At 36.5% G+C, this 24,589-nt stretch overlaps 1 protein-coding gene across 1 annotated transcript; it reads left to right on the forward strand.

The window, feature by feature from the left end:
* The first annotated feature begins 21,624 nt into the window (after window positions 1–21,624).
* Window positions 21,625–22,185, forward strand: LOC149815520 (BON1-associated protein 2-like). Its single transcript, XM_089990559.1, has one exon. The coding sequence runs from the start codon at window positions 21,625–21,627 to the stop codon at window positions 22,183–22,185; it is 561 nt and encodes a 186-aa protein (XP_089846685.1).
* Window positions 22,186–24,589: the final 2,404 nt, after the last annotated feature.

The raw sequence follows: 24,589 nt of genomic DNA on the forward strand, positions 1-24,589 counted from the left end.
TAAATTAGAATGTATAAGCATGTAGTTGCATTTTAAATTCTCGTAATTGACTTTGCATTTCATTTTTTATCTTATTTTTCAAAAAACACTATGGTATAACATGAATGACATGTGCACCATTCTAATAAAAGGTAAATAACCCTAAGCAGATGATTCGCATTTATGCCGATAGTTAGAATGCGAACAATACTTAGGATTTTTATCTTTTATGGAATAAAATTTGACCTATACTTTGGGTCCTTTTTTAAAAATATCATATTTTCTTCGTTTATCAGAATTTAAAATAGATTAATTTGATGTATATTTGTGGCCATAGTCATGAATGTATTAAAGATTAATTTGTTTTAAATTCTATAAAAAAAAAAAAAACATCTTTTAAAATGAAATCTTTTTGAATTTCTTTATTAAATGCATTCATCATAAAATTACATCATTTCATCATTTTCATTTTCAACAAGTATTTCCAATATCAAAATATTCCAAGTGATTTTCGAAATTCAATTTCAAAAATTACTTTTAAACTCTAAATTTTCAATTTCAAAATTCCCATTTTGATTTCAATTTCAATTTCTTATTTCAATTCCAAATTTCAATTTTGAAAGTCATTTCCAATTTCAAAGTTAAATTTCAATTTCAAAATCTAAACTCAAATTTGAATTTTCAAAATTCAAATCTCAATTTCAGATTCTTATATCAATTTCAATTTCAATTTCAATTTCAAATCCAAATTCAATTTTATTTCAATTTCCATTTTTATTTTCCATTTCAAATCTCAATTTCCATTTCAAATTTTATTTCAAATAAATTTCTAAAGTCATTTCAAAACACTTTTCAAAGTGTATTTTCAAATCCAATTTTGAAATTCATTTGGAATTATAATTCTGAAATCTCAACTCAAAATGATTTCAAAGCATGCATCATATTTCAAATCATCATTTTCAAAATTCATGGCATAAGCATGATTCAATATGCATTTAAGATTTTGAAATAATTTCTCAGTCAAATTTAGGCAAAGCAAAAGGTATTGATTCAATCCTTGGTTCGATTATCCCTGGTAAAGGTGTCAGGAATGGTTGAACCTTGTACCGACGAGCGAGTCCTTATTTCCTATATTTTTCAAAAACGGAGGTGAGTTAATTTTCAATTTTCTTAAAATTAAAGAGAAATATTTGAAATGCGAAAGGATCCCGCTCAAAGGAAAAATTTTGCAGGGATAACAGATTTGGCGACTGTGATGGGACTCGTCTTTTATTTGATCGAATTAATGCCTTTGCCTTGTTTAAATTTGACTGAGTTATTATTTTTCAAATGTCAGCTTCATTTTCATGCAGCCTTAGAGACCAAGAATCATACCCAGCTGACATTAATGCATATAGGATTAAGTATGGTTTGGTAGGACCAAATTGAGGAGATTTATGCATGTTCACTTAGACTTAGGTCTGAAATACAACCCTCCTCAATCTAGGGATTGAATGCAAACAATGTATGCAAGTTTGTGCTTCTTTATGATTTTCAAAAGTTTTATTTCTTTAAGACTTTGCATTAGAGCTATCTAATTTCCTGCATGCTTGAATCATATTTTCAAAATATCCTCACCTATATTGTCCCAGTCTTCACGTTCCTAGGTTATCTCACTGAACCATAGTTCGAGAAAGAGCCTCATAACTGGGCCACTTATTTGGGCTAATACCCCCCCCCCCTGCCACGTACTAAGAGCCATAGTCCGAAGTATATCGGTAGGTGCTCAAGGATGTTGGAAAAACCATTACCGTAGAACTGGAGAAATTTCTCTGCCACATACTTCGAGCTTTGGCTTGAGTATATCGGTGTATTATGATTGAATTCAGATGATTAAAACCTTAGAGTTAGGATTATGGTCCTACGAGCTCTTTCAAAGTTTGCATATTAGAGTCAGCTTCGAGGGAGTGTTGTTTTGCGTATCATTTCTTATATAATCTTGCTTGTTAAGGTGGATGTTACCTTGTAACTCTTGTTTATTTCTGGTATTTCCTTATATTTTCAAAACCCTGGATATTCCTTCCAAAATTTCCCTCTATTTTGGAAAATTCAGGTGTATATTTCTCTCTTTCTTCATTTCTTCAGATCAGTTTTTTCAAAACCCTGGAAATCCTTCTCTAAAATTTCTCCTCTGTTTTTCAAAAATTCTAGGTGATTTTCTTTTTTTTTCTTCCTTTCTTCTGGATCTCGAATTTTCAACCTAATTTTGATCTTGCCTGCTAATTTTTCTCTTTTCTCCTGGATTTTGATCCTTATATTTCAATCTTGTTTTCAAAATCTCTTCATGTTACTCTTCTTGTGTTTCTCAGTAAATCCCCTGATCATTGCAGTGGGAAACTGTCAGCCCAAATCTTTTGTTTTCTCACTCATTCTTCCATCATGGTTGACGACCCCGCCTGGGTAACAAGGCATATTTTTAGTTGTTTACTTCCTTTATAAGAGTAATAACACAATTGTCATGACTTTCGTGATGACCCAATCCCTGGTAATGGAATATCTTTTCTAACTTGTCAACCTAATTTTTAAATATCTTCTTCATCATCTCTCTTTTTTCTAAAATTTCTTTAGTCTAAACCACCCCCTTTATTCTACAGATGAAGCATTGGTGTTGTGATATGGGAAGAAGACAGTACAACGGTACAAAAGAAATGAACTCTCCAAGATTGGCTAGAGGTCAGGATCAGACAGGCGATGATGACATCGATCCCGCCATGTACAATTTATTTCAAAAGATGATGATCAAGATGCAATCAGATCTAGCTAAGGCAGGTTCAGGAAAGAAACCATCCAAGGGAAATCTCATGAGAGAACCTGTCAAAGTTACCAAAAAAAGGGTTCAACTTGACAGCAGTTCAGAAGGGACAGATTCAACAGAAGAAAACTCAGAGGAAGAGCAACCTACATTTTTCCAAAATCCCCTATATCAGCCCAAGAAAATCGTTGAGGAGCCTGAGCCAGTTAACAAGCCTGAGTTTCAAATCCCGATAGAAGATCAAATCCAATTGCAATTGAAAGAGATGACCCACATGGTCAAAGATCTGCAAGCTCGGGACAAAGAAAAGAGAGTTTATACCAGTGAAGATTTTTATGACGACCTAGAAGGAGATGACAACCTGGAGGACCTTCCTCGTAAATTCATTAAGTTTGATGGAACAAGCAATCTCAAGGCTCATTTAGCCATGTTCTTTGCAGAATGCAACCGGTTTAAGAGGGACAATAGAGCCTTGTTCATATGTTTTCCGTGCAGTCTAGAAGGTGTTGCAGCAAGATGCTATGCTGAACACATCAACCCGATTGAACTACGAGAGTTCGTCAAAGTTGTTAATTTATTCATTGAAAGGTTCTTGTTTAATACTGAGGCACTATCAACCCTCAATCATCTGTATAATCTGAAGCAGAATGACAAAGAAAAAGCCAGAGACTTGATTCGCAGATGGAGAGACACCTGCAACAAAACGAGAACCCCCATCTCAGAGGAGCACGCACTCCAGATTATCCTGAACAACTTCTCTTAACCTCTCAGAGGTCTTATTTTCACTTCACCTTCCAAGTCATTCATCAAAGTTATTGAATGAGCTGAATGGCTCGAGATGGGGAAGGACAACAGAGTTTATGAAGGCATCACCCTCGTCAAGAATAGTCAAGATTAAAAAAAGAAGACAAATTTCACTTTCTCCACCAACTCTGGCAACAATAACAGCAAAGGTAGCAAGAACAACCGTGCAGCTCAAGGGAAAAAGTCTTTCAAACAGAGCAACACGACAGTTCAGTCCAACTTTCAACAAAAAGAAAAGATAAAGCGTGACGGTTGGGGTAGCAACCGCAAGTTTACTCCCTTAGAGTAGCCGCTCGAAGAAGTCCTTGAATACATGCTAACCAAGGGTTTGGTGAATCTTTCAAAAGCCACGGATCCTCCCACAATCATGGGAAGATTCATGAATCAATTCTGCAAATTTCATCGGGCAGTAGGGCATGACACTGATCACTATTTCGTCTTCAAAAATATCATTCAAGACTGCATTGATAAGAATTTCCTTGTTGAAGATGAAGAAGATGATCAGTTAGTCGTCCTGACCAAGCCTTTTCCCAATCATTCAAGGAACTGACAATGCCAGTGCTTTCCCATTTTTGCTTTTGTCGATTTGAAGAGATGATGTAATCTCATTTCTTTCCTTGATTTGTCACTCTTTTCTTCAATGCATCAGTAGAATTTTCAATTTTCCTCATAGTTTGGCAACATCGTCTTTGCTTCTCTTTTTTTTTGCAAAATGTCTTCTTTTACGAAGAGTGACCTCTTTTGAAGGGCCTCCCGAATCAATCAAAAATCTCATCACCTTGTTATCTTCATAAAGCATTTTTCAAATATCCTTTTTCCCTATTACAGTGGGACATCTTTTAAAATTTTATCTTTACTTCAAAATATCCTGTATGCAAACAGGATCAAACTCTTTCATCGCCAATTTGTATCAATTTTCCATCAATTTCCTATTTTGTTCCCTTTCAGGTTAAGGAATAAACCTAAGCCTCTTTCTAATGAGGCATTTCCTTATCCCCATTCAGGATAAGGGGAAATCTTGAAACATTATTTTTACCCATAACATCCTATGGACATACAGGATTGAGAAGGTTTTTCACCATCGTTTTTTTTGTCATCTCTTAATCATCTTCTTTTCTTTCCATTCAAGATAAGGGATAATCCAGGAATCATCTTCATAAGAACGATAGGACTATCTATAGGGATCTGTTCAAAATCAAGAAGATTTTAAAATCTCCCTTATGATCACCGAGGGTTTTTTTTCGAAACAACGGTCTTTTTCAAAAATCAACCTTGGGGTTGAATCCTTCTACAAAAACTGGTTTCAAACCAGTCTTTTCAAAATCAACCCTCATGTTGATCTCCTTTTTTTGAACCAGTCTTTCTAAAATCAACCCCGTGTTGATCTCCTTTTACAAAATTGGTTTTGAACCGGTCTTTTCAAAACCAACCCACGTGTTGATCTCCCGTTTGCCAAAACTAGTTTCAAATCAACCTCTTTCAAAAATCGACCTTTGGGTCGAGTCTCCTTCCAAAGTTATTTTTCATCGATCTTCTCAAAATCAATCCTCGGGTTCAAACCCCTTTCAAAACTATTTTCGCGGGTCATTTCCAGATCCACCCTCAAGATAAAATCTCCTTCAAAATTCATCTTTGTGAAGCAATTTCCTTCCAAATCCAGCTTTGTGTTGGAATTTCCTTCCAAATCCAGCCTTGTGTTGGACTTTTCTTTCAAATCTGACTTTGTGCTAGATTTTCCTTCCTATTCCAACTTTGTGCTGAGCTCTCCTTCCAATTCCAACTTTATACTGGACCTTCCTTCAAAATTTCTGCTAAGGATTCCATTAATTTAAATATCAAGTAAATTCTTTCACCAAGAATTCCAGGATATTTTGCCAATTTGTTACCAAAGCTATTTGTTGATCTCAAAATTTCATTGCACAAGAAGATCACCTCAAATTACCTCTAGTATTTGTCTCAAAAAGGTGAAACTTTTTGCGAAAAAAGGATAAAATTCAAATATTTTCCCTGCTGATCAACCAAGAGGATGAAAGAAATATCCTTGGTATGATTAGCAAAGAAATATTCAATGATGTTGAAAAGCCAGAAGCGAAATGATATTGATCATAGCTATGATGCATTTTAAAAGTTGATTCTTTTGGCAAGAAAGTAGTGAAAATATTCTGAGCAATATAGAATCCCCTCAAATTTTCCAATAAAGCAAGTATAATTGATTATCTGCAAAAGGGATCTCTCAACTATCGTCAAGTTGAAGACTGATATGCGAGTTAGACCCCTGAGGATAAAGAAGATTCGAATCACCTCTAAGTTGAAGGAATGTGTGATGTATCCTTCTAGGAAAAATTCAGACCATCACGGTTTCTTCATTCAAAGAATCCATATTTTTCATTCCCGTTCAGGTAAGAGTTAAACTCGAACCTCATTCTGATGAGGTATTTCTTTCACGTCCCGTCATGGTTTCCCCATTCTGACGAGAAATCCATATTTCTCATTCTTCTATAGGTTAAGGGTTAAACCTAAATGTTATTTTCGAGGTATTTTTATCCCATCCAGGTCAAGGGCTAAACCTGAATTCTTCTGCATTTTAAAAGCTTATTTCGTCTCAATCCATGAGACATCTTCTACATTTTCCCCTTTTTCAAAAGCTTTAGGGATTGTATTTTTACAACCTCACTTCGTGAGGAGCATTTCTCAAACCAATTTTTTTTCCTCTAAATTTGGTGTGTTTTGTCTTTGCCACTAAGCTCAGCTTTTAATCGGCTTAGCGACAAAGAGGGGCATCTGTAAACACCCCAAATTTTCCAAATTGCAAAAATTATCCTTTTTGACCTTAAGTTCCACTGTCTGAGTCATTCAGAAGGGCAATTGGGTTAATTTCTAATCATTTCTCGGATCTACTTCTCTGTGGAAGATCCAAAATCTAGGTTCATTGGACCCAAATCGAATTCAAATCAGATATCTGAATCCAATCCTGAGCCCGCTCCTTCTATTTTTTATCTAAATCTGAAAATTCAAAATCAATTCTCTATGTGTGGCTCAAATATTCGGATCCAATCTCTATTTGGATCCATTCCTTTTATTTTCTCAGTTCAAGATCCAAATTCCATTTTTACTCAAAAGCTCAGATCCATATCCGTTTTTAAAATCCAAATTTAAAATTTGTTCTTTTATTTTAGAAACTCTCTTTTGCAATTCAATATTTTGTAAAATCTTTCAAAATTCCATCTAGATCTTATTTCTTAAAGCATTTGCATTTTATATTTCTTTTTCTAAAAATAAAAAAAAGAAAGAAAAATAAAAAAAGCAAAATTTCAAAAAAAAAAAAGAAAATAATGAAAAATGACTAGAATGACTAAGAAAAGCTTTTTTAAAAAAACACCACAACATACCTTTTTTTTTTCAAAAGTTAAAAGGCATTTTTGAATTTTTTTTAAACCACCCTCTCCCTCTCCTTTATAAGGAGAGGGAAGGCATCGAACAAGAGGAGGATCAAATAATTTTTCAAAGGTCTCTCGATCAATTTTCAAAAAGAAAAGAAAAGAGGATATCCTCTTTCCCTCTTTTCTTTCTCCCTTTTCCCTCTCTTTCCTTCTTTCCCTTCTCTTCTTCTCCTTCTTCTCTTTCCCTTTCTCTCTCTGTCTGATTCTCTCTTTTTCACAGGTGAATATCCGGCTGGAGTTTCCCTATTGAATCTACAGTGAAGAACTTGGATCAACTTCTCTCTCAATTGATTCCGTCGGATCTCTAATTAGCTGGTAAATTTTCTTCTTCATTTTGTCTTCTCATCTCTCTGTCTTTTCTCCTCCCTCCTCTTCTTTTGTATTTTGTTTGGCATGTGCTCGGATTCACGGTGAAATCAAGTCTGAATTTATCGTGAATCTTCATTTGCAATAGAATCCAATTAAATCCAGAATCGGATGATCCACTAGAATTGATTTCACGGTGACTCTTTGATTCACTGTGAAATCCATCACATCTGTCGGATTTGATGTTCACAATGAATTTCTAGTTCACCTTGAAATCTTTGATTTGCCAGATCCCTTTGCTAGAATAATTCACCGTGAAAATTATTATATCCTGTCATAATCAGGATCGGAATTGATTTTCACGGTGAATCTCTGGTTCATCGTGAAGTTCCTTGGTTGGAATCCATCACATCTGCCGGAATCCATTGCTTGGCCGGAAACTGTCGTGGATTCTTTCAGATCGGCCGTGAAAGCCTCTCTTTTATTTCTAATCTGTATTTTTATCTTTTAGTTCATTGAAATTTCATTTTCAGTAGTTGTAATCATAATTTCTGGTTTGTGCGTTTTAGATCCAACGTATTTCCATTTTCCTACGCTTCTTACATTCTCAGCATCATCGTTGTTTTTCTTATTGTTTCTCTGCAATCTGTGTGGATCAATATCTAGCATTTTCAATCCAGCATCACATCCTTTCTTTTTTTTATTCATGTCTTCTTCATCATTCCTATTTCGCCTATTTTGCATCGATCCGTTGCTCTGCATCCCTCTGTTTACCATGATTTACATCCTGCTATTGTCATTTACATAACTTCATCACATGTTGTGTTCTCATCTATGCCTCATTAGCATTTCACGCACCTTATTCCATTATCATCATCGGCACTGTATGGCATTGTCCCTGCACCGTCGATTTGTGTGTGTGCTGCATATGATCGATCTGCACTTTTATTTCATCGACTGCAGTGTCTGTATCATCGTGTGCCTGTGCAGTTGAATATTCTCTTCCCATCCACATTGTCTTTATTGTGTTTCTTTGTTTCATTTCTTCTGCATTATTCTTTTCTCTGCATCATATATTACATCTCATGTTGTTATGCATTCTACATCATCTATATTTTCAAAATTCCATATCATTTCCTACTCTACAATTTCCTTTCACTTTCGTCTAAGTTGTGTTCTGATCCTTGCATGTCATTTACACTTTTATAGCATTTGTTCATTCTACAATTTGCACTCACCGTATTTTATATTTTCCCTTATCATATTTCCCCTTTTCATTTTATCGCATAAGCATTCTCTTGTGCATTGCATTTATTCATTCCTTGATTACTGCATCAGATAATACAAATGTTAATCCTAATTCATTTCTTCATTTTGTATCATTTAGTCATCACATTCCTTTTCATTTTGCATATCATCAACTTTATGTTTCTTTTATTCTGTTGCATCACATTTTCCTCTTTCAAATTCACTGCAATCAATTGTTTCAATTTCATTACATTTCTTCATTTTAATATAGGTGTTTCTTGCTATACACGTTCTATACATTTGTGACTTTCCATGTTTATGCATCTCGCATCATAGTTTTGCATCCTCTCTGTACTTCATGATTACCCTTTGTAAATGAGCCTTTTGCATTTTGAGTTCTCTTGTCATCTATGCATTTCTATCATTACACTTTCAATTTCATAACATCATTCTTTTTCATTTAAATATATTTTGATTCATATCCATCTAAATTTTACATTTACTTTCTTTCTTCACATCTTTTATTTTGTATTCTTGTATTTTGCATTCTCTATTGCTTTTGTATTGTTTCTTGTTTTACAAGGAAGCACGAAAGATTAGCTTCGCTTTTGGATTAGGAGATTTCATTATTCATTTTTAAATTTAAAATTTGTAATAATCTCATTTAATGAGAATTTCTATTTCCTATTTAGATTAGAATGTATGAGCATGTAGTTACATTTTAAATTCTCGTAATTGACTTTTCATTTTATTTTTTATCTTATTTTTCAAAAAGCACTATGGTGTAACACGAATGACATGTGCACCATTCTAATAAAAGGTAAATAACCCTAAGTAGATGATTCTCATTTATGCCGATAGTCAGAATGCGAACAATACTTAGGATTTTTCTCTTTTATAGAATAAAATTTAACCTATACTTTGGGTTCTTTATGAAAAATATCATATTTTTTTCGTTTATCATAATTTAAAATAGATTAATCTGATGTACATTTGTGTCCATAGTCATGAATGTATTAAAGATTAATTTGTTTTAAATTATGTAAAAATACAAAAAAAATCATCTTTTAAAATGAAATCTTTTTGAATTTCTTTATTAAATGCGTTCATCATAAAATTACATCATTTCATGATTTTCATTTTCAACAAGTATTTCCAATATCAAAATATTCCAAGTGATTTTCGAAATCCAATTTCAAAATTTACTTTTAAACTCCAAATTTTCAATTTCAAAATTCCCATTTTGATTTCAATTTCAATTCCAAATTTCAATTTTCAAAGTCATTTCCAATTTCAAAGTTAAATTTCAATTTCAAAATCTAAACTCAAATTTCAAATTTCTAAATTCAAATCTCAATTTCAAATTCTTATATCAATTTCAATTTCAAATCCAAATTCAACTTTATTTCAATTCCATTTTCATTTTCCATTTCAAATCTCAATTTTCATTTCAAATTTTATTTCAAATAAATTTCTAAAGTCATTTCAAAACACTTTTCAAAGTGTATTTTCAAATCCAATTTTGAAATTCATTTGGAATTATAATTCTGAAATCTCAAATCAAAATGATTTCAAAGCATGCATCATATTTCAAATCATCATTTTCAAAATTCATGGCATAAGCATGATTCAATATGCATTTAAGATTTTGAAATAATTTCTCAGTCAAATTTAGGCAAAGCAAAAGACATTGATTCGATCCTTTGTTCGATTACCCCTGGTAAAGGCGTCAGGAACGGTTGAACCTCGTATCGATAAGTGAGTCCCTATTTTCTATATTTTTCAAAAACGGAGGCGAGTTAATTTTCAATTTTCTTAAAATTAAAGAGAAATATTTGAAATGCGAAAGGATCCCGCTCAAAGGAAAAATTTTGCAGGGATAACACCTACCCAAACAAGTTGATCTTGATTCGTTAAGCATATAAGTGAAAGAAATGAATTGGTTAAGCTAAGATTTTACTTGGATTCACTAAGTTGCAACTTTGTAATAAAAAATTATAACTTTATCTTGGTTTCATGGATGAATAAGGAACAAACAAACACCCCTTGAAGAAAGAAAAGCAAAAAAAATGCCTTCTTGAATACAAAGCTTATCATTCTATGGAACCAATGGCTATTAAAGCTTTAAACTAGAAGGGTGCACCACAACAAAGTCGTGGATTAGCGACGACCACATTCCGTCGCTATTCCGTCGCTAACAGGCTTAGCGACGGATTAGCGACGACTAGGCGACGGTATGCTTACGTCGCGAATTTTTCGACGCTAACTGGCGATGGAATAAATTAATCGCCAGGTTCGTCGCTAATTGCGACGGAATAACGAGCGATATATTTCGTCGCCAATCCGCTGGTACTAAACGGCGACCACGGCTTGGCGATGGATTTATGTCCGTCGCTAGATTTATATGCATAGCGACGGATGGTTCCGTCGCTAATCCGTCGCAAACATGAAAAAAAATAAAAAAATTATTTGAAAAATAAATACCGAGAACTGTACACTTTATATTTCTTGTAAATAAAAAACAAACTGCACAAAAAATTCCATATAAAAGGAATCTACAACAATTAATCATTTCACCTTAAAATTAACAAGTTCAATTAACTACAATTCAATAATTACATTTAAGAAACAAAAAAAAAAATAGAACTTCAACACAATTCTGTAATCATCACCAAGATTTTGTGCGTCTTCTTCTTCATTGCCTTTATCTGTCCCTTTAGCTCCGCTACGCTGATTATCGCTAGCAGCCTACACAAGAAAAGAACAGTCAGTATTGATAAACAAAATATAATAAAATAAATTACACACTATATGTGATTCTATCATGTGCTCATATGTGTTCTAAGGCAATAAAAAAACTTTATATGTAATTCTATCATGCTCATATGTACTCTAAGGCCGGCAAAAAACTATATATGTGATTCGATCATGCTCATATGTGTGCTAAGGCAGTCAAAAATTTGAATATGTGATTATAGCATGCTCACATGTGTTCTAAGGTAGACAGAAAAACTCTATATGTGATTCTATCATGCTCATATGTGCTCTAAGGCAGGCAAAGCAAAAAACTTTATATGTGAATATATCATGAATGATATATGTTCTAAGGCAGTAAAAAAATTCTATATGTGATTTTGGCATGCTCATATGTGTTCTCAGGCAGTCAAAAAACTGAATATGTGATTATAACATGCTCATATGTGTTCTCAGGAAGTCAAAAAACTGAATATGTGATTGTAGCATGCTCATATGTGTTCTAAGGCAGTCAAAAAAACTTTATATATGATTCTATCATGCTCATATGTGCTCTAAGGCAGGCAAAAAACTTTATATGTGATTATAGCATGCTCATATGTGCTCTAAGGCAGGCAAAAAACTCTACATGTGATTCTATCATGCTCATATGTGCTCTAAGGCAGTCAAAAAAACTTTATATGTGATTCTATCATGCTCATATATGCTCTAAGGCAGGCAAAAAACTTTATATGTGATTATAGCATGCTCATATGTGCTCTAAGGCAGGCAAAAAACTCTATATGTGATTCTATCATGCTCATATGTGCTCTAAGGCAGACAAAAAGTTATATATGTGATTCGATTATGCTCATATATGTTCTAAGGCAGACAAACAAAAAATTGAATATGTGATTATATTTGAGAGGGACCTGCAATCGAAGATCCTCTGTTCATCACAAGATTATTGATCTCATCTCGGAGAAAGGGGGCGACGGTGTCATGGAAGTAGTCATTCATTGTGTCCTTAATGATCTAGCGTACATCATCACCGGAAAGAATATGCTGCTGCTTCTTGGAGCTTATGTCGACGGAAGAAGTCTGTGAGCTGTAACTGGAAAAAGCAATAACTGGTGAAGTGTTTAGATTACTCTCAAACCTGAACACGCGACCCTTTTAGGGTTCACCTGCTGCAGTCACCCATGCTGCAGGATCAAATGATGGATGCTGAGTAGCGTCATTGTCATATCGCTCTACCATCTGTTGCTCATATGCCTCCTACAAAATAATGTTTAAAGTATGCATTAATAATTAATGATAACATTATGATAACTTGCATATTGCAATGATTATTAATAGAATAAATACATATTGTCGTCGTTCTCGCCTTCTCTGATACGAAGACTCCCGTGGTCTTCCGTTTATGTGTTTCAACAAACACATCCTTATATATTACAGTGCCTCATTTTTTTGCTTCCTGCGAAGTTAAATGACAAAAGATTTAGTTCACAAGTTTGCAACAATACTTGTAAAATTAATATGATATATTGATGAGTTACCATTTTCTTCAAGTGGCTCCCAAATGTCTTAGATTCACCTGTGTGTAGATGGGCATCGGGCATTTTTGCTCGATTTTGTGCAGCCTTCGCAGAGCGATTTCGAAATGCATCTCCTGCCCACTTATCGCACATTTCATCCCAATAATCTCTCCTGATAGTAATAGGGCCATGGCCCTTCCACTGTAGTGGATCATCTATTACGTCAGATGCTTTTTTTGCTGCAGTCTTCATAGTGTGCAGCCTGCCGGGGTCGACCCCCTGCCAGGGTCGACTCCCTGCCGGAAAGGCAGGGGGTTAACCCCCTTCCGGGGTCGACCCATTGTCGGAAATGGCAGGGGGTTAACCCCCTGCCGGGGTCGACCCATTGTCGGAAACGGCAGGGGGTTAACCCCCGCGTTTTCCGGCAGGGGGTTAACCCCCTGCGTTTTCCGACAGGGGGTTGCCCCCCTGCCTGAAAATGCGGGGGGGTGCCTTCCTTTACCTGTCTCCGGGGGTTGGGACCGGCGAACGGTGGGACCGGGGAACGGTGGGACCGGCGAACGGCAGGAGCAACGAAAGAAGAAAAGGAAAAGCTGTCTGGGATTAGGGTTATTCGAAATTTAGTGACGACTTAGCGACGGATGAATTCCGTCGCTACGCCAACGTAAATCAAATTTACGGAACGAGCGACGGACTATATTATGTCGCCACATCCGTCGCTAAGTAGCGACGGACTATATTCGGTCGCCAATGTTGTCGGCAAATGGTGCGACCGTAACGACAAACCATTACGTCGCAAAATCCGTCGCTAAGTAGCGACGGACTGGGCAATAGACTATATTTCGTCGCTATGTTCGTAAACTTCATTAATTATAGCGACGGATGTTTGTCGCTCGGTAATCCGTCGCTAACTAGCGACGGAAAAATTCCGTCGCTAATGTCCGTCGCTAACAACGTATTTTCTTGTAGTGGTGATTGAATGCACCTACTTATCCAAGAAGCTGAGATGAATTATTATTTTGCACTACAAAATCCCAACCTATCCCTATTTTATAAATAGATGGGTGCAACCAAGTACACATGAAATAAAGAAGAAAAAGATAACAAAAAGAAAAAAGAAAAACATACCTACATAAGCTTCCCACTTAATCCAACCTTCTCCATATGAACCAAAGACTTAAGTAATGCAATAAAACTTCCATGACAGCCAAAGAGTAGGTTACCATTGAAGCCCACTACGCAAGGTGCATGCATGATCTATGAAATCAAGGGATCTTAAACTCTTGGAATTAACCTCAAGCCTTGAAAAGCCAATGCATGTGACCACCTTCAAGCACTCAAGGACTTCAGACCGACAAATCAGTTGTTGGAAGGTCTCCTCACTAAAAGTGGCATTATCAAGGGTCAGATTGCAAAGTTGTGGAAAACCCTTGAATCCTGAGGGTGGCTTGACCTTGCAAATCCTTTAATTCCAATACCTTGAGTGTGGCACAGCCAAACACACTAGTCAAGGAGAAACCATTTAAATGAAGTTGGAGGATTCCTTTTGTAGCAAGTGACAACATCCATCTCTTAAGATCATGTCAGTCAAATCTCCCAAGTTGGTCCACAGAAATCTTGCACTGCTGAACAGGTGCAACAAGGGACCCTAGAAGATGATCCACAACAGATGCCCACCTTACGTAATCATGATCATACGTTACCAAATTCTTCTCCAAATGAAGAGTGGGAAGATGAATCCAAGTGTGCCTCCATCTTCTTGAAAGGACGGAGTTGCCACTGCTGCTTTTGTAGGCAACAAAGATAAGATGGTGAGAAGGATGTCTTGAGGAAGAGCAGATAGGTGATCAACCTCTTCTTGAATGGTCATTTTTAGTTTGTGGGGATATCAATGTTGAAATAAAGCAAAGATATATGCAGCAACAATATAAAATATTAACTTAACAATGGAGTAAAATATTGAAAATCTTTAACACAAAGTAAAAGCAAAAGGTGAGAGATTACACTTCTCGTACAACCTCCAAGACCTCTATTTATAGCTAAAAAGGTAAACCTATAACTGTCACTTCCTCATTAATAGCCACTACTCATGACCCATTTATAACTTATGAATTACATAACTTACTCCTTAACTTTAAGAACCACAACACAATCGTGGATTCTAAAACGTCTCTAACGCATACCCACTAACCCATGACTTATGGTTACCCATTCACGTAACCCCCTTTTGCATCATATTCTATCATTCCCCCTTGATGCAAAACTCGATACACCTAAAGTGGATCTGAATTTCACAAACTTTGAATAGCTTAGTGCTTTTGTAAATCCATCTGCAATTTGGTCATTTGTAGAGCAATATTTCATTGCTACAGCTCCATCGGCAACAGCTTGTCTGATAAAATGATGACGCAACTCAATATGCTTGGTTTGTCATGGCAATGGTTGCTTGATTGTCACAATAGAGTTCTGTTGCATTCGCTTGTTCTTGATGCAAGTCCGCCAAAATTCTTCTTATCCAAATAGCTTGACATACAGTTGCATTTGCAGCAACATACTCTGCTTCTGAAGATGAAAGTGCCACTGTTGCTTGCTTCTTTGACATCCATGACACGGCTCCTGATCCAAGATTAAAGATGAATCCACTTGTGCTTTTCCTGTCATCTACAAAACCAGCCCAATCACTGTCAGTAAAGCCAGTTAATTTAAACTCAGGATTTGATTTGTACCAAATCCCATAATTAGTGGTTGCTCGAATATAACGAAGGATCCGTTTTGCTGCTCCAAGATGATGTATCGTTGGACACTGCATAAACCTTGAAATTAGGCCAACAAGAAACACAATATCTGGACGAGTCTGTGTAAGATACATTAGCCTTCCAACCAAACTTCTATACAACCGTTCATCAGCCTTCATAGTACCATCATGTACTGATAATTTCTCATTAGTATTCAAGGGAGTGGAACACGGCTTGCATGACACCATGTTAAACTTCTCAAGTAAGTCTAAAGCATATTTTTCTTGAGAAATAAAAATACCATCAACACTTTGTTGAACTTGAAGTCCAAGAAAATAGTGTAACAACCCTAAATCTGACATTTCAAATTCATGCATAATGTCCTCTTTAAATTCTTCAAAAAGTGTACTTGACGAGCCTGTATAAATTATGTCATCTACATAAACGCAGACAATAAGAAAGTCAGTACCTGATCCTTTTACATATAAAGTGTGCTCACTCTCACTTCTGTGAAATCCTTGTTGCATTAGGTATGAGTCCAATCTCCCATACCAGGCTCGAGGTGCCTGTTTAAGGCCATAAAGCGCCTTTTTCAACCTATACACCTTCTCTTTCTTCTCTTTAACAATAAATCCTTGAGGCTGGCAAACATATACCTCTTCTTCCAAGAACCCATTCAAAAATGCAGATTTTACATCAAATTGAAAAACTGACCATTTCATATGAGCTGCTAATGCCAAAATAATTCTAACAGTTTCAAAACGTGCAACAGGAGAAAAAGTTTCTGAAAAATCTACTCCAAATTCTTGAGCATACCCCTTAATGACTAACCTTGCTTTATATTTTTGCACGCTCCTATCTGCATTATATTTAACCTTGCAAACCCATTTCACACCAATAGCATTTTGACCTGTGGGTAAATCTACAAGTTCCCAGGTATCATTTTTTGAATGGCTACCATTTCTTCTTCCATGGATTTTACCCATTCTTGTTTCTCACTAGAATCCTCATAGCACATAGGTTCTTCAACCAACAAGGCAAAAGTACATGATTCATAAATCTCTTTTATGGATCTTACCTTTTTAGGTGGTGAGTCTATGTCCTCATTATCACCATTGTTTTGAGACATACTTGTTGAAGCTTCCAATGTTTTATCAGATGCAAGGGGAATGACCTCCATTTTTTACTTATCTGCATCTTGATTCCAAGTCCAAGAGCTTAATTCATCAAAAATAACATCACGACGAATGATTAAACTCTTAGATGTTGGATTATATAATCGATACCCCTTTGTTGTGTCACTATAACCAACAAAAATGCATTTTTCACTTTTCTTATCCATCTTACTACGATCACTATAATCGATCAAGGAATAAGCAACACAACCAAAAATTCTCAAATTACTTACATTTGGCTTTCGCTGCCACCACGCCTCATATGGAGTCATGTTACGCACAACTTTTGTTGGAGATATATTGAGTAAGTATACTGTTGTGTTCACGGCTTCAGCCCAAAATTCATTCGAGAGTCGTTTTTCAGTCAACATGCTCCTTGCCATTTCTACAACTGTACGGTTTTTTCGCTCAGCTACACCGTTTTGTTCTGGTGTTTTTCTTATTGTTAGCTGCCTGCGAATTCCATTCCTTTTGCAAAACTCTTCAAAATCATTAGACAGAAATTCTCCCCCTCTATCTGTACGTAGACACTTTATGACATGCTCACTATCCTTTTCTGCAAAAGCCTTGAATTCTTGAAATTTTTTAATGCTTCTGATTTTTGAGAGAGAAAAAACACCCAACTCATGTGAGTAAAGTCATCAGTAAGCAATAGAAAATATCTATTATTATTTAAGGATGGAGTGTTCATGGGACCACAAAGATCTGCATGAACTAACTCAAGAGGCTTTCTGGCTCTCCACGCCTTTCTGATGGGAAATGATAAACGATGTTGCTTCCCATATACGCATCCTTCACAAATTCCATCATTACACGTTATATTAGGCAATCCCAAAACCATGTTTTTGGTTCTTAGTATTTTCAGCCCATTATAATGTAAATGGCCATATCGTAAATGCCAAAGATGTGATGGCTCATCCTCTTTACCAATTAAAGCAACATCATTCACGTGTGTAAATTCAAGAGGGAACATTCTATTAGGTGCCATATTGACTCTTATAAGAGGTTCACTGTCCATTCTCCTTTTTCTAATTTCACATATTCCATCATAAAAGTTAAGTGCATACCCATTCTCAATTAATTGTCCAACACTCAATAAATTGTATGATAAACTAGGTATATAATAAACATCATGAATCATTCTTTTATTACCTGATTTAACATCAACTTCAATAGTTCCCTTGCCTTCACTTTGTACCTCTTTGTTGTTTCCAAGACGAACATTCATTCTCATGGACTCATCAATATTGTGAAAAAGTCTTTTTTCACCTGTCATGTGGTTACTACACCCACTATCTAGAAACCACATATTATTAACCTTGGTTTCAAATTGTGCAAGGAAAAGATTACCTTGTTCTTGTTCTTCAGCAACATTAACCTGCTTTTTTTATTTCTCCCAACACCTTGCTTCCACGTGTCCATACTTCTTGCAATAATGACATTGTTTGTCTTTATAATTCGGCCTTTGATTGCTTCCATTGTGCCGACCCATTTCAAATCTTCCACGACCACAACCACGGCCACGATATCCTCCTCTACCTCTTCCTCTTCCTGGATATTTATTCTCTAAGGTACCTTCGTCACTCGTCTGCTTGTTGGAAATATCTACCTTGGCCTGAAATGCATGTTCAATGCTTTTTTCGGTTGACATGTTCAATCTAGCCTCATGTGCCAAAAGAGAACCCATTAATTCGTTAATCGAATAATTATTCATGTCCTTAGATTCCTCTATAGCTGTGACGACATGATCAAACTTTGGTGGCATGCTTCGTAGGATTTTTTCTACTACCTTTTTATCATCAATTATTTCCCCGAATGTTCTCATTTGATTTACAGTAGTAGACATTCTAGAAAAGAAATCTTGCACAGGCTCATTTTCTTTCATTAGCAGGGTCTCAAAATCTCTACGAAGTGTTTGGAGTTTTACAATAGTTACCTTACTATCTCCATGATAGGCTTCCTTCAAAATAGTCCATGCTTCATTCGACTTGGTGGCTGCCGCAATTCGAGGAAAAATACTTTCAGTCACGGCTTGCTGCAAAACGAGAAGAGCCTTGGCATCTCTCTTACGCAACTCCTTTACTTCACTTGCTGCCTTTTCTGTTGCTTTTGAGCTTTGTGTCTTTACAAAACTATTTTCAACTAGATCCCAAAGATCTTGAGAAATGAAAAACGTCTTCATCTTAATACTCCAAAATTCATAATTTTCTCCATTAAAAATGGGTACCAAGGCATGTGAGAGATTTATAGAGTTCAGATTTGTACCGTTAGACATCGTGAATTACACCACGTAATTACCAACCAACTTGAAGATCCAGCTTCGGCAATGATCTTCGCAATGCTCAAACACACCCAGCTTAATCGAACCTGGGGCTCTGATACCAAACTTGTTGAAATAAAGCAAAGATATATGCAGCAACAATATAAAATATTAACTTAACAATGGAGTAAAATATTGAAAATCTTTAACACAAAGTAAAAGCAAAACGTGAGAGATTACACTTCTCGTACAACCTCCAAGACCTCTATTTATAGCTAAAAAGGTAAACCTATAACTGTCACTTCCTCATTAATAGCCACTACTCATGACCCATTTATAACTCATGAATTACATAACTTACTCCTTAACTTTAAGAACCACAACACAATCGTGGATTCTAAAACGTCTCTAACGCATACCCACTAATCCATGACTTACGGTTACCCATTCACGTAACCCCCTTTTGCATCATATTCTATCAATCAAATGAATGATCTTCAATGGACTTCCACAAAAAAAAAATTGCCCTAGTGTCGCTTCTGGGACTCTCTCTCTACATTTGGTGCAATGCAAATGAAGAAACCCTCCGTGCATTTGCACAAATGGTTGGTCCAATATTGAACTCTCTCTAGCTATACGTCTATCCTAAGAGTGTCAATGGTTGGGTTTGACCCTGACCCGACCCGTGCCAAACCCTATAGGATAAGGTTTTGATCACCAAGAAAGAGTACAATTACAATTTGGTCGGACTCAAAGAATCTAAGTCCCAATGTTGGCTATCAAATAGTTTAGCCAATTAATAGGCCGATATCGATTCTCAAGTGAATCGTTTTGAATATCGACTAAAAATAATTACAAAATATTTTATGTGAATGAGAACTTGACATGTGTTAAAACTATTAAAACAATGTTATAAAATTAATTTTAAGTATTTTTTTACATTTATTATAATATTATAAGTTTACATAAACGTGGAAATTGAAAACCTACAAATTGGGGAACGTGCTAAATGAAACGTGATATTGTATTTCTAGTTTTTTTTCAAAATTCTAACACAATGCATGTGTTCAACATGATTGATTTACTAGAGATTCATACTTGAATCATGATTTTGGATGAAAAAAATAGTATTTAGAGCCTCAAAATTTATAAAAGTTGTAGGCCGTTGATTTTTTAAACATTATAAAAATTTATCCATGTAATTGAATCAAATGCTCCAAATAAGTGATTCTTATAAAAGAAAGCATATAGAACAAATATGTACCGTCAGAATTTATAAAGAAAACACCAGAAATCCAATATCATGTTTCATTTAGCTGTGCCCATTTTGTAGGTTTTCATTTTTCACATTAAATGTTACTTTTTAAATTATATTATGGTAAATAGTAAGGATTAATAAAATCTTTAATAAAATATATTACAACTAAAATAAATAATTTAAATTTTGAATAACACATGTCTCAACTTTTCATTGCAAAAGATTTTTATTTAAGAAAAACTTGAAAAAAATATATAGAAACATGTTTCCCAAATAAAGGGGTAAGAAATTTTCAGGTAAAGTAAGCAGGTTTCCATGTGATGTGAAATGGGTTTCTCATTCTCGATGGAAAACATGTTTCTCATGATTTTTTATAAGTTTCCCATAAGTTTTGAAAACACATTGTTTTCAGTTTTGAAAACGGTTTTTTAGGAAACGAGTTTCCCACATGTAACTAGAGTTTCTTGTAACTCAGATATAGTCGGATATCAAATCGCTTGTCAATTTTTTGGGTTCGGATATTCAAAACCATTTTTTAAGTATGTATCAATCCACCGTTACATGGATGATGCGGGTGGTCCAATTGAAGTGGCATTTTCTCCTGATGAGGAAGGGATTTAGGTTGTTACGTCTAATGAGGATTCTTGTGTGGATGGTACATGTAGGGTTACCAAAACAACTTAAATGTAAACATGATAAAAAATTTATTATTTTGCCGGATCTGGTTCATGTAGTTTTTATCGAGTTCGGGTATGGTTTCTCTTATGACGGATCTAATTAAACCCGGGTATGGATACGATCCCATACCAAAACATCGGGAACAGGTATGGTTCTACCTGAGTCCGAACCAAACCGGACCCGTTGACACCCCCCTGGTCACACCCATCTCTTTTTCCGTTCCAACACGGCTGCGCTTCGCTGTCAAATCCGTTCACGTTTCCAACGGAAAACCTCGTTGGACCGTCCGTAACGGTTCCAGGCACGAGCTTGCCTGGCATGAGCTGGCTCACACCACCTCCATACAACCCAACGCGGTCCACATCTTCTCACGAGCCCACCGAACCCTCTCACCCGGTTCTGAAACCGCCATCAAGTACCACTACACCACGTGTCATCATCCAAACAGCTATCTCAATCTCAACGTTCGTCTCACTGCCACGCGTCCGTTCTGTGTCAGAAAAGCCTTCCACGGCAAAAAGAACGCCGTCCCACTTTTACATAATTACCGAGAACCTTCCCTCCTCCCTATAAATTCCCTTCAACCCCCTCTTCTTCTCAGCGACTGTTTGTCGTCCTCTCTGTTTTCCTCCACTTTGAAATTTCAGTAGCAATTTTGTTGGATTTTCCGGCTACCGGGATGGCTCCGGAGACTCATTTCGGTCGAAGAAAGGAGCCGGTTAGGGAGAGGACCATCGAGGTCCGAGTCATCTCCGCGCAGGACCTGGAGGACGTCAAGCACCTGACCAAGATGCGGACGTACGCGGTCCTCTACGTCGAGCCCGGCCGCGCTGCCCGCACCCGGGTCGAAGAGGCGGGAGGGACCGACCCGACCTGGAACGAGACGGTCTCCGTCACGTTCGACCCCAGGCTGCCGGAGACCGACGTCCTAGCGGCGCTCAACGTCGACGTCTACGCGCACGGCCACCTCCACGAAAAGCTTGTCGGGAGCGCGAGGGTGCTCCTCTGCGACGTGCTGAGGAAGGAGGACGGCGAATCGGTGGAGCTCGCGGCCGATCCAGTTCAGTTCGTCACTCTCCAGCTGAGGCGGCCGTCCGGCCGGCCGCAGGGCCTCATCAATCTGTGGGTCCCGCCCACCGGGAAGTTCTTCGTCCCGCGCGACTCGTTCTCGTTCGACGACCCCGACACGCCGGTCGCTCCAGCCAAGTCGGACGGTGGAGATGGGCTTGGTAATAAGTGAAAGCAGACTTGAGCGATGGCGATTGTGCTGGGGGATTAGCCGATCTTTTCTTCTTTTTTTCCTTAAATTCTTTTTTTTTTTTGTTCTACTTTCGCCTTTTTGGTTCTTAATTGTATATGGTTGTAACTTTTTTGCGTAATATTTCTGAAAAGGAATGAGGGAAAAAAAGGAAAAACAATTTTGGGTTTACTCATCCTGTGACTATGTAGCTGCTATAAAGATCAAGCCAATGCCGTTATTGTGCCACGTCTTGGAAATCGGGGATATTCTTGGTATATTTGAATATGTTGTGCGTATGTGTCTATAAATATAGTTGCGATCAATGTTCTTCAACTCGAATTGAACCTCTGCTTTAATGGTGGTAGCAAATTTTGCAGCAATTATTTCTGCTTAAAGAATAAGATGCGTACAAGTAAGCCCCACCTCAAGATCTCACATGAGAGAGAGAGAGAGAGAGAGTCAATTACTTGAGAATATTGCCCACGTAAATGTGGTCGTTCCCTGGCAATCTTGGTGGACAGTTTGTCCATGAAACGTAGTCTTCATCAGTTGAGTGGTGGTCCTTATGATAGCTAAAGTTGTGCTATTTGTGTAGTGATCTACTCCCAACATACCAAACACGATAACATATGTCCAAATCAATGTTGTCAGTATCGGTATTGGCTTTGAATCTTTGGTCAACCATTCAGGTGAACCAGCCCGTACCCATTGTACCGATTCTCAAGTGAATCGTTTTGAATCGCCTAAAAAATAATAAAAAATATTTTACACTTTAAAAGTATTAAAAACAAATTTTTTATATTTATTAAAAAATAGCCGTATCAATTTGCTGCCGAGATACTGACAACATTGGTCTAAATGGGATTACTTGAGAACCATGCCAGTGTCAGTTTGGTCATTCTGTGATAATCTTGTGGACTGATTACGTCCATGAAATGCAGCTTGCACCAGTTGAGTGGTTGTCCTTGTACTAACTAAAGTTGTCCAATTAGTAAAGTGATTTGGTTGAGGGTGGGAGAAATTTTACTCCCAATAAATCAAACACGATAAAATCGTGTCTAAGCCAACTCATACTTGGATACTTTGACCTTCCTAGAATAAGGTGATTTTTCATATAGACTTGATCACAATGAAAAAGCAGTTGTTTGATTAGGTAGAAGTTGTGACCAATTTTCAAGGCAAGAAGGCAGAAACAATCACAGCTGACAAACACAATCACACTTGTATTTTTTAGTGTTTCACTGACCTTGAGAAAGTATTTTGATTGTGACCGCAAGATTCAAGAATCAAAGGGTATTGCAAACGTTAAGAGTTCCTTGTTCCATACAAAGAAATATAGCAGCAGGGAAACGCAATGAGAAAGAAAGCCTTCTACGCCAGGGGAATGTTAAGTTCAAGTGGAAGCGATTATTTATGAAAATAAATAAGAGAGGAAACAGTTCTTATAGGGCCATCAATCAAACTAATTTTCAATTTCTTCAATCTTTAAAATAAATCAGAAACTTGGGTCCAAGGTTTTTGCTGGTAACTTCTCTAGACCTAGCAGAGCACAAGCTGGTAGGTTCAAAAAATGTATATTTATGATGACTTTAGTCTTGTGACGAGGGATGCACACTTCAGGTATCGAACTCTCAATGTCCTTCAACTTGAATACCTTAAGCAGGCCCACATAGTTAGGTGCATGGATCTCTGTATGCTAGCTAATCTTGGATTCACTCTGTAGATTTAAAAGAACTTCCCCATGAGTCTTATCTAAATCTTGTTACCCAAATGTTCCTTGTAGGTTTAAATTGTCACATCACTAGATTCACATCAGATATCAAGTATGTTCCCCATGTATGCATAGCTTTAGATAAAGAGGTTTCAAGAAACAGAATAATAATAAGGCTTAGTAACCCTTCTGTATGCGCATGTACTGAGTTCCTAGTTCTTAAAACTGGATACAACCAGTGATTTAGCCACTTTTTAAAATTGAAGTATCATTAACTTGATAAAATCATTTCTTATATTTGGACATAGGACATAAACAACAAGTGATTTGCTTTCTATTTGTTTCTTATATTTCATTAACTTCATTCATACTAGTTTTTTAACAGTCTTAAAAGAGGAAAAGACAAGACAAAATGGGAAAATAGAAAAGGAAAACCGTTTTATGGTTGCCACTGAACAACTTGGATGGCAACAAAGTTTCCATAAATTGCAGTGCTAAATAGCCCTAGAGCAGATTAATTTGGACATGTAGAAAGCAAATAGCACATAAACACAGACCCCACCACCCATGAACCAATATAGAACAAGAATGAAAAAGGAAGAAAGACACATTTCAATCTTACAACCTAATATAAAATGTCCACAGAAGAGAAAGAAAGCCATTGAACATGGTTAGACAACTCGAGATAATTCA

Source organism: Nuphar pumila, chromosome 15 (assembly GCF_984573655.1).
Source record: "Nuphar pumila chromosome 15, dmNupPumi1.hap1.1, whole genome shotgun sequence".
Taxonomy (NCBI): domain Eukaryota; kingdom Viridiplantae; phylum Streptophyta; class Magnoliopsida; order Nymphaeales; family Nymphaeaceae; genus Nuphar; species Nuphar pumila.

Bases quoted from the DNA above. Each gene is read 5' to 3' on its own strand.
- LOC149815520 (XM_089990559.1), top strand. From the start codon at position 21,625: ATGGCTCCGGAGACTCATTTCGGTCGAAGAAAGGAGCCGGTTAGGGAG.